Source organism: Aotus nancymaae, unplaced genomic scaffold, assembly GCF_030222135.1.
Source record: "Aotus nancymaae isolate 86718 unplaced genomic scaffold, 86718_ANA_hifiasm-v0.15.2.pri h1tg000009l, whole genome shotgun sequence".
Classification (NCBI taxonomy): domain Eukaryota; kingdom Metazoa; phylum Chordata; class Mammalia; order Primates; family Aotidae; genus Aotus; species Aotus nancymaae.
In genome coordinates, this window is record NW_026988420.1 from 5,037,969 (window position 1) to 5,053,967 (window position 15,999).

At 44.9% G+C, this 15,999-nt stretch overlaps 1 protein-coding gene across 1 annotated transcript; it reads left to right on the forward strand.

The window, feature by feature from the left end:
* The first annotated feature begins 11,338 nt into the window (after window positions 1-11,338).
* LOC105709761 (stress-associated endoplasmic reticulum protein 1-like) lies at window positions 11,339-11,760 on the forward strand. Its single transcript, XM_064373463.1, has one exon. It carries the CDS (start codon window positions 11,339-11,341, stop codon window positions 11,537-11,539), a length of 201 nt encoding a protein of 66 aa, XP_064229533.1. The 3' UTR covers window positions 11,540-11,760.
* The last annotated feature ends 4,239 nt before the right edge of the window (window positions 11,761-15,999 follow it).

Here is a 15,999-nt window from a genome sequence, read left to right on the forward strand (position 1 = left end):
AAAAAAAAAAAAACCAGAAAGAAAGAAAGAAAAGAAAAAGAAAATCCAGAAAATGTTGAAGAGATGCTTGGGATTGAATATACAGTCTTTAAAGTCAGATGGACCCTGGGTGTATGTGAGTCTCTTTAGTTCTAAATCCCTGAGCAATTTAATCAAGCTCAGTCCTATTGTCTGTAAACCAGAAATAAAAATATTTCTCTCTAGGGGTCATTGTGAGAATTCAATGAAAATGTGGAAGGTGCTTTGCACAGTGTCTAGCACAGCGTAAATATTCAATAACTATATAGGAACCAATTTGGTTCACTTAGAATATTATACTAATTTAATTTTAATTTCAGCTTTGGTAGTATTATAGCTATAACCATGATGTATCAAGATTTTAGCAGAGTTCTGACAAACATCATCCTTATGCCACAAGCAACCATCCTTATGCTTGTGATGATGATGGGAATTCTAGCTGGTGATTAATCGTCTCGGGGAGGAAGAGTGGGGAATGAACCAAGACCAAGTACAGAGGGGCTTTGTGTATATCTGTGATGTGTTATTATTTAAATAATCCCGAGGAGATTGGCAACGTGTTTACGTGGAGAATGCTCACTTCCCACCAGTGACTTGTTTTTCTTTCAACAATGACTTTTCCCTTGGAAATTCTTTAACAGCCTGCCAGCCGCCTAAATTGCTCTCAGTTGAAACCGCTCCCCGAACAGCACTGAATCTTTTGTGATGGATCATTACAGATTGAACAATGTTTTAAAATTGGAAATGAGGGTGGTTCAGTGCATAACATCACAGAGCCAGCAGTAGAACTGGGATTGGAAGCTAAAAGCGGCACGAAGTGCGACATTTTACAGCACATCTTGTTGGTTCCTTGCGGGAAAATTCTGTTTCCAAGACTCATACTAAGAGCCACAGACACAAGAGTGAAAGCCCTAGCCCTGATTTGCCAATGCTAGCTGAGATGTAGAACGTTACCTTCTCCAAATCACTGCGGGAGAAGTCTTTACTTGAATGCAACCAAGATTTTCCAGAAACCCCTTTTTAAAATTTGACTCTGACATTGTAAAATGGTTATTTTTAAAGTAAAATCAGTTTTTAGTGAGTATTTGTGTTGCCAAACATGTCAGATTGATTATTGGTTTTAGTTTCTTCTTCTTTTTAATGTATAAAATACAGGTTAAGTAGATCTAAGTTATGTGAAATACGACACTCACTAGCTGTTACAAAATCCAGGTATTATTTTATTACAGAGTGAAAAGATAAGTTAAAAATCTAGTCAATTGCTGGTCTGATTTGATATGCTGAGATAATCCTTTTCTTTTTTTTTCAACAGGCCTGATATTAGGGGAAATGAGCTTTGTACAATGCTTTTGGGGTAGAGTGTAGTTACTGTGTAGATAACAGTAACAGCTCACCATTGCTGCGTAACAAGCAACCCCAAAACTCAGTGGCTTAAAAAACATAAACATTTATTCTTATTCATGAGTTTGCAAGTCAGCTGGATGGTTCTCCTGATCTGAGCCAAGCTTTGCTGACTTTGGCCGGACTCCTTCAAGCTTCTTTGCTTGGTGGGCAGGTGGGATGGGGCAGGCCAACTGGTCTAGGATGAGCTTACTTGATGGTGGTTGCCTGGCTGCTGGCTGGGGCACTGGGATATAAGGGTGTCCCGAGTATTTCAGCCAGCAGGTTGTCCTGGCCTTATTATCACAGGTAGGTAAGGGTATGAGAAAGAGGAAGGGGATGAGCAAGACCTCCTGAGAGCTAAGCTTGGTGCCAGCACACCGATTCTACCTCTTTCTGGTGGCCACCGGGTCTCTGAAAAGAGCACAGATACAAAGAGAGAACAATTGCGCCCACTTTTGCAATCAATTGCACCACAGGAACTGTGCCTTGAGGGAGAATATTTTGACTTATTCTTCTTTATTGTTGGGAAAATCTTTTCTAAGTAGCCTGCTAATTTCTCTTCTGGTTACATACCACAGCATATGAAGAGTTTTCTGGGATTTCATCACTCATAGGGTGTTGAATCCCCTCACCTCTAAACATGGTTTTAGTAAAACTGAACTTACAAGTGGAAAATGTCATAAAAATCTCCTGGAAGTGGATTGATTGCTTCCCAGCAAACACATGCTCTATTGTCTTAACCCCCAACTCTGAAACTGTTTAGTCTTTGACCACTGCTCAAAATCAGGTATGATGGGGAAGAGTACCTACTGAAATGCTTTCATCTACTAAAACTTGAGGTTGAACGAATTTTACTAATCCATTCTCATGAGATTTTAAAGTGAAATGAGAGGAAGCCAAGGTATTTGTACGTGTGGACACACAGACATTGGGAAAGAGAGTGGAGGGTGTGTGCACACGAACACATGTGTGCTGAAGGTGGGGTGAGATCAGGAATCACCTCCAGGGTCAAGAGAAACCTGACACAACAGGACTGCAGGAGACTGCCGAGGACAAATACAACTTGCTTTGCGTTTTTGCTCATCATTCTGGTCCCTGTCCTCAGAGTTAAGAGGGCAGATTTTGAAGTTACACAGCTTTGTGTTAAAGCCCAGACTGGGGATAAGATCCCAAACTTTCTGAACCTTAGTTTTCCTTTTTTTTTTTAATAGAGATGTCACCATGTTGGCCTGGCTGGTCTCGAACTCCTGACCTCAGGTGATCCACCCATCTCGGCCTCCCAAAGTGCTGGGATTACAGGTGTGAGCCACCGTGCCCAGCCTGAACCTTAGTTTTCTTATCTCTAAAATGAAGCTGAAACGTTTGTCCCATTGGTGTGGGAGTGAGTGAGCTCTTGTACACAAAGCACTTAGCATGGTCCCTGGCACAACGTGCGTACTTAGCAAGTGAAAATTATCAGAAGATTTTCAACCTTTTAAGGATTTAATTTCTTCCATGATCTAGACTAGGCAGAACTGGGAAATGGCAAAGGCAGTAAAGAGCAATGGAGCAAAAGCTGGAGAGAGACCTCTCCGTCATCCCCTGCTGCAGCCATCCCCTCCCTTGCCGTGTAGATGGGGGTACCTTGGCATGATCCTGAATGCAGCGGGTCTCGTGTTCTGTTCATGCTGTGACTGGCAAAGGGTGGGTTGTGGGATTGCTAGATAAGATACCTCACTCTGATCCCATCTCTGGTCTTTGGATTGGCCCCTCAGAAAGAGGTGGAGAACAGGAATTAGATGTCTCTGCTTGGGGAGATTTCAGACCTAATCTCCTGGTGTTTTTCAGGACAATTTTGGGAAACAGAGATGGATTTATATCTAATGTTGTCCACAAGCTTTGCCTGGTAGATCAGAGCAAACAGTGCTACCAGCATGGTGAGTTTTGCCCACAGGTGTGTGGGACATTTGTCCCAGGGCGATGTCCCTCGGTGTTGTGCTAGTCTGCCCTTGCCTCTCGGCTTGTGGGGAGCCCCTGGCAGAACTCCATTCCTCTGTTTCAGAAGGTGATTCCTAGTTACAGGGAACACTCCCTGGGAGGGGCCACATTTGGTGCAACAGACACAATTATTGTAGGTAAAGGACTGAATAGCTGCCTGTATTAATTTTTTCTCACACTGCTATAAAGAACTACCTGAAACTGGGTAATTTATGAAGAAAAGAGGTTTAATTGACTCACAGTCCCACAGGCTGTACAAGAAGCATGAGTAGGAGGCCTCAGAAAACTTACAGTCATGGTGGAAGGCAAAGGGGAAGCAAGCATGTCTTGACGTGGCAGCAGGAGAGGAGAGCAGAAGGGGAATGCTACACATTTTTAAACCATTAGGTCTTGTGAGAACTCACTCATTATCATGGGAACAGCAAGGGGGAAATCTTCCCGCACAGTCCCCCGCCACCCCCTGCAACATTGGGAATTACAATTCAACATGAGATTTGGGTGGGGACACAGAGCCAAGCTGTATCACTGCTCCAGAATCGCCAGCAAGCTGTGGGGCACAGCTCAACAATTACTGAAAAAGCTCCGCCCCAAGGTTCAGCTGCAAACATTTATGATCCTGTTTGGCAATGTCGCTGGAGCCGCTTCTGGAGGTAACAGCCCCAGGACTCACTGAGGGATCTGCTTGATGTCTACCCAGTGCCACACCCTGGCATCCGTGCCATCCAAGTGAACTTTACTTCCCACAGTGCACTCCCCACTCAGGTCTGGAGCAGTTTCACTGTAGCTGGAAACTGGCACCAGAACTGGTCTAACAGGGGCTGATGATATGCCCTTTGGCAGACATCAGCAGGGTGGACCAGCAGACCAGATGCCAGCATTGTTGTGAGAACAGCCTCCCTCACCTCTGCCCCACCCGGAACCTTCCACATAGCTGTCCTGGTGGCATTGACCCTGCCGCTGAGCTGGCGCAATGAGAGTTGTGAGCGCATGGCAGATTGGGGGTTATTTTTAAACGTCCTTGCTGGGAGGCTGCGGTGACCTTAAAGTAGGTTGTCTCTCTTTTTCTGGCATTTCAGTTTTATTGTAAAAGCATTTGTTTGTAGAAACAGAGGATTCTAAGTGGCAAAAGCACACACATCATGCAAATGACAGTTGTTTGCTATTTCCCCTCTCAGCCAAGGGAAACAGAGGGACCAGCTGTGACACACTCAGGGGTGGAACAGCCAGTCACCCGGTCCTGAGAAGGACTGTCCTCAGGAAGCATTCTCCTCCTCGGACCCAGGGGTCCCAGGGGGACCAGGAGATCCCTGAAGACAGGAAGGGTCCATTCCAGTCCCTGCCGGGAAAAGGTGTGGATTCTGCTGCTGGAGTGGCACCATTCACTCTCCCCCAGAGATTCCCTTGCTTGCTGTGTTGCCAGAGAGAGCTGGTGGTGTTTCCTGCCCTGCCCTGGCTCAAACAAATCCACTTTGCTCTGTCCCATCCAGATGGAGAAGAGTATCATCAAGAGTCCAGTGCTACTCAGAGAGCCAAGGATGATGGATGCCTGAAGGTCTGTAAGGGTTCTCAGCAGTTGGATCTCTGAAGAAGAAGAAGAATCATAAAAATATCATAATATCATAATATCCTAACATATTAATTATACGATATATGGTTTCAATGTATTAAATGAAATAATAAATAAGAGTACATTAATACGATACTATTATTAATATATCATTTCAATGAGCAGTTCTGCAAAAATTTATTACACTCCCATTATGCCAACATTATGTATGCCTGAGATTAGGGGCCGATAAAACAGCAGTGCAGTGATGGGGGTGGGTAGGACTAACCAGGGTGGCCTGCGAAAAACGCCAAAGAAATTTCCTATCACCAGCACTGGCTGGAGGTAATGGGCTAGTGAAAGGAGGAGAAACCCTGTAAATAAAGTAGCTAGCACATGGAGAACCCTCTGAAAGAGTCAGCCTTGGAGACAGACTTGATGTTTTGGCTCCAGCTGGAAAATCTCTGCTTTAAGTCCCCACTTCGTGAGGTGCAGTGGCTCACACCTGTAATCCTAGCCCTTTGAAGAACCAAGGTGGGAGAATTACTTGAGCCCAGGAGTTCGAGACCAGCTTGGGCAACATAGCAAGACCTCCAACTCTACAAAAAAATATATTTTTTAATTAGCTGTGTGCAGTGGGGTACACTTGTAGTCCCAGCTACTCGGGAGGCTGAGGCAGGAGAATCACTTGAGCCTGGGAAGTTGAGGCTGCAGTGAGCTATGATCGTGCCATTGCACTCCAGCCTGGGCAATAGAGTGAGACTCTGTCTCACACACACACACACACACAAAAAAAAAAAAAAAAAAAAAAAAAAAAGAAGAAGACTCCTGTTTGAGAGCCTGCTTGATTCTCCCAGAGATGTGTGTCCACAGCATGTGCCTGGTCCCATGCCAGCACCTGGCACACTGCCACCTAGTTACCTATTTACTCACCAATCTCTCCCACTAGGCCCAGGCAGCATCCTGGCCACCCCTCTGTGTCCCTGGTGTATGTCATAGTGTTGGTCATGTCGTTTTTAATCAATAAATGAGTGAGTGACTAAATGAAACACCTTAGAGAAGGCTGGGTTGCTTTTCTACTCTGTTTACTAAGAAACTGAGTTCTTCTAGTTTGATTAGAGTGAAAACCCAGATCACAGCTTCCTGTGCTTCAGACCTACTGCCAGGCTAGAATTTTATTTTTTCAGGGGCAAAATAAGGAACGTAGGGGTTTAAATGACTTGTAACATGATGATGACAGCTGTACCCTGAAATCCACAGATCAGAAAAACTCAGTCTCATTACGTGACTGCAAACAGCCCAAATACCCGCATCCAGTCCTGAGTTTCCTACAAGCTTTTATGCAGCTTTTTTTGTTCTTTCCAACTTCACAGAGGAAGAGGTGACTCTATCAATATGATGTTTATGAACGTTCATGAAACGAGAGCCCCCTCCCAATTCTTCAGCATTTGAGTTGGAAAAAATAATAATAATCTGCACAGATGACACACTATGGAGAGTTAGTGTTAGTGAGACTTGGTGGCAAAGTCCCTGGGAACATGACGGAGAATTTGCTAGGACAGCTGGCTCCCACTACCATGCTCTTGCGAGCAAGAACCTCTCCTACTGCTTTCCTATTATCAGCCTTTTTTCAGACCCAGAGGTCCTGGATCTGCTTTCTGGAGCCACAACCATAAGGAGGTAATAAAAGCCGAAATGGAAAGCCGATATTTACAGATATAAAGTGGCATCCTTCCTTATTCTGCTGGAATCAAAATGAGCCAGGCACCTGTACAGATACCTACTCTGTCATTAAAACATGAGCCAAAGTGTCCTGGAAATGATCCTTTTCTTTCTTGCAGAGATTTGTTAAATGAAATATCATTCCAGTGACATAATTCACTCAACTCTTATTATTTGAAGATTTCCTGAGCATTATACTAGATACGACGAGGTCATACTATGAATATAGCTATCCAACATGAAATGCTATGCTCTTCCTTCTCCATAAAGAAAACAGAGTAAATGAGACTTTAAAAAATTATTTATATCCATCTACCTATATACGGCTGCTTCCCTTAAAGAGACAAAATGTAAAGATTCTCTGGGGACATCAGTTAAACTTGTGAGGAGCGTGATGAGCTGTGTATACTTCTGATCGGGTCTGGGCAAACTAATGGAAGCCTTATAATAACGTCTATTTCTTCTTGCTTTTTTGACTCTCATGATGAAGGACAAAAGATTTAAATACCAATTTTTACCTTTTTTCACTCCATTATTTTGGGTTTGCTATTATATATAGAAATTGCTCAGAAGTATTTTTCCTCCACTTTTCTAATATTTAGCTGTATTATTTCTGTTTCATGGTATATGGCTTTGAGCAGCCAAAGTTAAATACAGAGGTGCTATCAGGAGAACATGGAGACACAGTTCAGTATGTTGAGTCCCTGGGTCGGGTTCAGCCTTCCTAAGCCACATAGCCACTCAGAGCCTCTGACTCCTCCATGCAAAGTGGAGGTGATAATGCCTTCCTTATAGATTTGCCCTGAGCTGCAGATGCAGTACCTGGCATGCACCAGAGGATGAGCAAATGGCAGCTATCACTGTCAGCGTCCTGATGATCGTCGTATACCTCTCTATTCTGGTGTCCTTTCAACAACTTCTAAGATTTCTCCACTAAGAATGACCTTGTCTGTTTGGGGTTCTGTGTGAGCCTAATCACTCCTCCTCCTTGCCTCTAGATTTCAAGCTAATTGAGAACTGGACACAGATCCCAGAGGAAATTAACATACAACATTCACTTAATTGCTGTTTTGGTGATATTGCAGAATGCCATAGGCACCTGCTGCTGTGGTGCCTTCTCTCTGTCTGCTCTTCCCCTTGCAATCCAGACCTAGGGAGCTGCATGTTGAAGAGTGGGGTTGGCATGCACTCACCCAAACATGGGGGACTTCGGCCTGTCTCACACCCCAAGGAGCCTGAGTGACTAAAATTCAGACAACCAGGACATGGGGCCAAGTATGAGCAGATACATTTAAACATTACAGTTGATCATGAGGGAAACAGAACAAAGAACGTCAGGTTCTCACCCTTCTCTCCTGAGGATGAGAAAATGGGGAGTGGAAAGGGTAACAAACAAACAAGAGTACAAAGGTTTATTCCCCAATTCTTCCCGTCTGAGACAAGGACTATTAGACATTTCCACGTTATGGAGCAGGGCAGGACTATGAGGGAAAAGAGAAAGGTCGCTTTATTGACTATTGATTGGCTTGAGACATTTGTCTCTTCACTTACTTTAGGATGTGGTTCCAAAAGCAGTGAATTCATAAAATTCAGTTCAACACACCTGTATTGAATACTAATTCACTGTAAGACACCATGGCAGAGTTCACTGTATTGAATAGTTACTGTATAGAAGACATTGTGGCAAAACTTTATTGAAATATGGAAATGATGATGCTATGCCATGGTAATCATCATCAGACTTCCCAAAGCTTTAATACAATCCTACATTCCTTAACAGTGGGAATATATTCTGAGAAATACATTGTTAAATGATGTTATCGTTGTGCAAACATGGTAGAATGTACTCACACAAACTTAGATGCCATAGCTTACTACACACCTAGGCCCCATGGTACAGCCCATTGTTCCTAGGCTGCACACCTGTATACAGCATGTTAGTGTACTGAATAGTGTAGGCAATTGTAATGCAATTGTATTTGTGTATCTAAACGTATCTACACATAGAAAAGGTGCATTAATGAATACAGCATAAAACATTTAAAAATGGTACACTGTGGCCGGGTGCAGTGGCTCACACCTGTAATCCCAGCACTGTGGGAGGCTGAGGCAGGTGGATCATGAGGTCAAGAGATCGAGACCATCCTGGCCAACACGGTGAAACCCCGTCTCTACTAAAAATACAAAAATTAGCTGGGTGTGGTGGCTTGCACCTGTAGTCCCAGCTCCTAGGGAGGCTGAGGCAGGAGAATTGCTTGAACCGGGGAGACGGAGGTTGCAGTGAACATAAATCACGCCGCTGCACTCCAGCCTGGCGCCTGGCGACACGGCAAGACTCTGGCTCAAATAAATAAATAAATAAATAAATAAAAATGGTACACTTGTATAGGGCACATATCATGAATGAAGTTTGAAGGACTGGAAGTTGCTCTAGGCAAATCAGTGAATGGGTGATGAGTGAATGTGAAGGCTTAGGACATTACTGTACACTTTTATATGACTGGCGGCCCTATAGGTTTGTACTGGCATCATAACAAACACTATTGAGAGTCATCACACTCTCCTTCTGAGTAATGCATTGCACAAAGACACTACAATGGCAATGCAATAGGAATTTTTAAACTCCATTATAATCTTATATGCAGTTTAGTGTTGACTGAAATGTTGTTACTTGGCACTTCACTGTATTCTAAAGTGCTCTGTGGGGTTCCCATTTCACTAATGTAACATGAGCCCAGTACAGTCCATCCTGTTGTCTGATTACAACAAAAAACTCTGGATGGAAAAAATACAAAAATATAATACCTGAGGCATCTGTTTCTGGAAAGTAAATAAAAGCAGGTGGACTATGGAAGGGAGTCAAAACTTGGAGACGACAACCCACAAGGTGAGTTTCTCTCTCTCCCCTTCAGGGCCTTGTCTTAAGGGTGGCCTCTGGTCATTGAGGAATGTGGCAGGGGGTGGCCATGTAGGTAGCTAAAACTCCCATACAAATTACATCTTTCTGCTCAGAAGAATCAGGAAACAATATCTTTTGAGGGGTGGGGAATGAGGGGAAAATAGCATGAAGAGAGCCAGAAAAACAGGGTTCCCTGATCCTGTATATAACCTTCATCAGCCTCAGCATTACCCCTGAGTGATATTCACAAAAGGTGGACAGAGCTTGTGGTTCCAAATCTAACCGAGCGGATTGCCTACAAAACCAACAACATGAACATTCTCCATAGCATTATACTAGGACTCACTGTCTGCACAACATAACTTATTCACAATGTCCAGGATACAACCCCAAATCACCTGACATACACAAGAAAATGTGACCAATTCTCAAGGGAAAGGGCAACTAACATGTCAACCCCAGATGAACCAGGTGTTGTGATTATTAGAAGATGTTTAAGCATCTGTGAAAACTATACACCATGAGGTAAAGAAAAATAAACTTAAAATGAATGAAAATATAGGCATTCTCATAATAGAAATAACAAAAAAGAAACAAGGGGAAATATTATAATTGAAAAATACAATATATAAAATTAAAATTCACTATGTAGGCTCAATAGTTGACTCGAGATGATGGAATACAGTCAAGAAAATCTTATCCAATATGAAAAAGACGGAAAATACCGAAAATAAATGTGCAGAGATCCAGGGTTCTGTGGGACAATATCAAAAGACCTAACAGACATTTTACTGAAGCCCAAGAAACAGAGAAAAGAATGACAGGGACAAAAAAATGTATACTTGAAAAAACAGGCCGGGCATGGTGGCTCATGCCTGTAATCCCAGCACTTTGGGAGGCCGAAGTGAGTGGATCACTGGAGCTCAGGAGTTTGAGACCAGCCTGGTCAACATGGTGAAACCTTGTCTCTACTAAAAAAAAAAAAAATACAAAAAAGTAGCCAGGTGTGGTGGCAGATGCCTATAATCCCAGCTATTGGGGAGGCTGAGGCAGGAGAATCACTTGAACCCAGGAGGCAAAGATTGCAGTGAGCCAAGATCACGCCACTGCACTCCAGCCTGGAAAACAGAATGAGACCCTTTCTCAAAAAAAAAAAAAAAAAAAAAAAAAGAAAGAAAGAAAAAAAAGAAAGAAAGAAAAGAAAAAGAAAAAAACGATGGCCATAAATTTCCCAAATTTGGTGAAACATCAACTATGTCCCTGTAGGAGAATCCCAACTCAAGAAAAAGCAACAACAAAAAGCAAACAATTGCATAGAGTTAGATTGACAAGGATTACATGCTGTAGGAAGTCTCTCCATCAGCATGAATTTAGTAAATGTTTATGATGAATGGATGTCTCCTATGTGCATCCGCGGGCGGAGCCCACCTAGTGCTGACGTTGGCAGCAGAACCCAAAGTAGATCGAGGCGGCGGGCTGCACCGTCCGGTTGTTGCGTTGCGTTTCCTTCCTCTTTCACCCCGCGCTCCCGGCGGCAGCCACAGCGGCGGCCAGTTCTCTTCCTCCCGCGCACCCGCCTCCCTCGGCCGGTCAGTGGGTGGCCGGCGCCCGGCTCGTGCTCAGCCTCCGCGTTTGCCGCGCCCAGGCCCAGCGGCCGTAGCTAGCGCCAGGCCTGAGAACGTCTGCGCTCCGGCGGCGCGGGCACCTAGGAGCGGAGCCTCACAGCGGCTCAGAGGACGCAGGCGCGCGAGGTAGTCCGAGGGGTGGCCGGGGCGGGTGGTGGCGCCGCGAAGATGGTCGCCAAGCAGAGGATCCGTATGGCCAACGAGAAGCACGGCAAGAACATTGTCCAGCGCGGCAACGTCGCCAAGACCTCGAGAAACGCCCCCGAAGAGAAGGCGTCTGTAGGACCCTGGTTATTGGCTCTCTTCATTTTTGTTGTTTGTGGCTCTGCAATTTTCCAGATTATTCAAAGTATCAGGATGGGCATGTGAAGTGACTGACCTTAAGGTTTCCATTCTCCTGTGAATTTTAACTTGAACTCATTCCTGATGTTTGATACCCTGGTTGAAAACAATTCAGCAAAGCATCCTGCCTCAGAGTGACTTTCCTATCATGCTTCATGTGTCATTCCAAGGTTTCTTCATGAGTCATTCCGAGTTTTCTAGTCCATACCACGGTGCCTTGCAAAAAACACCACATGAATAAAGCAATAAAATTTGATTGAGATACAGTAGTGGACCCTACTTATTCAGTCAATAAAGAGTAAGTTTTTTTAAATGTGGTTATTAAAACAGAATGGACAATTAGGCTAAGTCTGCATACACAGGGTCTAGATTTTGTTAACCCTAATGTATAAATGCAGTTAGCTTAAATTACAGTTTGAAGTCTTGTGGTTTTTGTATAGCTAGGCACTTTATTACTCTCTTGAACTGAAAGCACACTCCCTTATAGGGTCATGTAACTGTCCTGTAATAAGGTGCTTATAAATGGAACAACTTCACAGCCTAGTTTTACCACAACCTTTAGCATCTAAATATTTTTAAAAGCTTCTAAATAAAAAAAAAAAAAAAATGAGGAGGGGGAAGGGGGAGGATGAGGAGGGGGAAGGAGGGGCACAGATCTGTTTCCTGGAGTCATCTTTGGCCCCTCTGGGCTGAGCACAATGGTAACATCTGTGAACCTGAGTTGCTGACAATGGCCCCAACCAGTACTGAGGAAAGGACACGGCCAGGGTGGAACAGCCAGGGTGGAATGGCAAATGCACAGAGTACAGACAGGCACAGGGCCCTTGTCCCCGAGGGACCTGAGAGTGCTGCTAATAAGGACTCAGGCTTTAACAGAAGCCCTAGGGTGGAGCTGGCTACCGGGGACATTGGGAGGCCTGGGGTGCTCCTAGGGGGTGGGGAGCAGGCCTCCCCATGCTCTAGAATCCTGGGGACTACAGGTTGGGAGGCCCAGGGAAGACAAGAAGAGGCTGAAGTGGGACCATGCGGTGGAAGCAGCCACTGCCCAAGGCTGGGCCTAGACTCCCTCCCAGAGCTGAACCCTCGAGCTGTGGTGAGGCTGGCCCTGGGAGGGTGTGACCCCTGGGAAATCCCTCTGCTTCCCCACCTACTGCAGAGGGCAGGGGTCCTCAGGGAAAGCACAGGAACCAGACTTTTGGAGACTTGGATCTTCAGCACACCTCAGGGTCCTTGGCTGGCTTTGGCCTTCCGGGCCTCAATTTCCCCATCAGCAAATGGAGATGAATCCCAGCTTGGCTGCCTCCTGGGATCTGAGGAGAAAATAAGTCATGTGAGGTAACTTCCAGGCTCCCTGCAATGGGCAGGGTGGGGTGTATCAGATTATAAAGTGGGGGTGTCCTCCTCACCCCCAGGCTAGGCCTACACCCCCTCTCCTTCATCAAGTGGCTTATCTGTGTCTGTCCTTTGGGGTGAGGACACTGTAGACCGTGAGAAATGGGGAGTTGGGGGTCAAAGGCCAAGGGTCAGGGAGGCAGAGTGTGGGGAGAGTGAGGGACCCTCAGAGGGGAAGGAAGTTCACAAAACCACATCTTGTGTGGAAATGGAGTCTGGAGGCCCAGCCCTGGGGCTTGGTCTGGGGTTCCTTAAGAAAGAGCTGAGGGTCCAAGGGAGGAGGGACACCCTGGCCTTCTGGCCTTTTCTGGATGGCCCTGCCTTGCTGATTCCAGGACAGGAGAGCAATGTTCTGGAAGGGTGCTGGGAGGCTGCTCAGGAAACTCTTTGCTGCTTCTGTCTCTAGCTATTGTCAGTATAGATGGTGACATCTGGAAAAAAAAATCCACTGTTTTTTATTTATTTTATTATTATATATATATATATATCATTGTATTTTAGGTTTTGGGGTACATGTGAAGAACATGCAAGATTGTTGCATAGGTGCATACATGGCAGTGTGATTTGCTGCCTTCCTCCCCTTCACCTATATCTGGCATTTCTCCCCATGCTATCCCTCCCCAACTCCCCACCCCCCACTGTCCCTCCCCTATTTCCCCCCAACAGACCCCAGTGTGTGATGCTACCCTCCCTGTGTCCATGTGTTCTCATTGTTCAACACCCGCCTATGAGTGAGAACATGTGGTGTTTGATTTTCTGTCCTTGTGTCAGTTTGCTGAGAATGATGGTTTCCAGGTTCATCCATGTCCCTACAAAGGACATGAACTCATCGTTTTTGATGGCTGCATAATATTCCATGGTGTATATGTGCCACATTTTCCCTGTCCAGTCTATCATCGATGGGCATTTGGGTTGGTTCCAGGTCTTTGCTATTGTAAACAGTGCTGCAATGAACATTCGTGTGCATGTGTCCTTATAGTAGAACGATTTATAATCCTTTGGATATATACCCAGTAATGGGATTGCTGGGTCAAATGGAATTTCTATTTCTAGGTCCTTGAGGAATCACCACACTGTCTTCCACAATGGTTGAATTAATTTACACTCCCACCAACAGTGTAAAAGTGTTCCTATTTCTCCATATCCTCTCCAGCATCTGTCGTCTCCAGATTTTTTAATGATCGCCATTCTAACTGGCGTGAGATGGTATCTCAATGTAGTTTTGATTTGCATTTCTCTAATCACCAGTGATGATAAGCATTTTGTCATATGTTTGTTGGCCTCATGTATGTCTTCTTTTGTAAAGTGTCTGTTCATATCCTTTGCCCACTTTTGAATGGGTTTGTTTGTTTTTTTTCTTGTAAATCTGTTTTAGTTCTTTGTAAATTCTGGATATCAGCCCTTTGTCAGATGGGTAAACTGCAAAAATTTTTTCCCATTCTGTTGGTTGCCGATTCACTCTAATGACTGTTTCTTTTGCTGCGCAGAAGCTGTGGAGTTTGATTAGGTCCCATTTGTCTATTTTGGTTTTTTTTTTTTTTTTTTTTGAGACGGAGTTTCGCTCTTGATACCCAGGCTGGAGTGCAATGGCGCGATCTCGGCTCACCGCAACCTCCGCCTCCTGGGTTCAGGCAATTCTCCTGCCTCAGCCTCCTGAGTAGCTGGGATTACAGGCACGTGCCACCGTGCCCAGCTAATTTTTTGTATTAGTAGAGACGGAGTTTCACCATGTTGACCAGGATGGTCTCGATCTCTTGACCTCGTGATCCACCCGCCTCGGCCTCCCAAAGTGCTGGGATTACAGGCTTGAGCCACCGCGCCCGGCCTATTTTGGTTTTTGTTGCCAATGCTTTTGGTGTTTTGGTCATGAAGTCCTTGCCTACGCCTATGTCCTGAATGGTTTTGCCTGGATTTTCTTCTAGGGTTTTTATGGTGTTAGGTCTTATGTTTAAATCTTTAATCCATCTGGAGTTAATTTTAGTGTCAGGTGTCAGGAAGGGGTCCAGTTTCTGCTTTCTGCACATAGCTAGCCAGTTTTCCCAACACCACTTATTAAACAGGGAATCCTTTCCCCACTGTTTGTTTTTGTCAGGTTTGTCAAAGATTGATGGTTGTAGATATGTTGTGTTGCCTCCAAGGCTTCTGTTCTGTTCCATTGGTCTATATCTCTGTTTTGGTACCAGTAGCATGCTGTTTTGACTACTGTAGCCTTGTAGTATAGTTTGAAGTCCGGTAGTGTGATGCCTCCTGCTTTGTTCTTTTTGCTTACAATTGACTTGGCTATGCTGGCTCTCTTTTGGTTCCATATGAAGTTTAAGGTGTTTTTTTCCAGTTCTGTGAAGAAGGTCTTAGGTAGCTTGATGGGGATAGTGTTGAATCTGTAAACTACTTTGGGCAGTATGGCCATTTTCATGATATTAATTCTTTCTAACCATGAACATGGAATGTTTCTCCATCTGCTTGTGTCCTCTCTTGTTTTGTTGAGCAGCGGTTTGTAGTTCACGTGGTGGGTGGAGTGATGGCTCTTGGGAGCGGCTGCCATTCTACATCCCCTCCTCTGAGCTCTGAGTATGGGACTCAGAGCCAGGGGCTGGAAGACAAGGTGTTTCTGCCAAGCTGGGACCTCCAATCAGAGAAAAGGAAGGAAGGTACAGGGTGAGCCAGGAGGCAAGTGAAGTTTGGCCTAAGTCTGGGCCAGAAACTCAGAGGATGTTTCTCCTCCACTGGGAGCCGTAATTTCTTTTCAAAATAGATATTGTCCCACTATCCCCCTCCTTGGCCCTTCAAGTGGGCTGAAGCTCTTGGAAAATGACATAGAAAGTCCCCAGATCTTGCCTTCTCACTCCAGAGGCTAGTGGTCACAGACAGCTGGGAATGGCAGCCACAGAGGGTCCCCTCTGGGAGAAAGAGCTTCGCCCCAGCCTCAGGGCCCTGGGCCATCACTGCAGTGACCATGGAAGGTGAGGAAGAAGCTGGCTAGAGGAGGGGGCTCCTACGTACTTTTTATTTAAGCCAGTATTCTCTGTTCTTGCTTGTAATCAAACTTCAGTTTATAAGAAAAAAAAAAAAAAAAAAGCCTTTCCGGGGGTGACGAC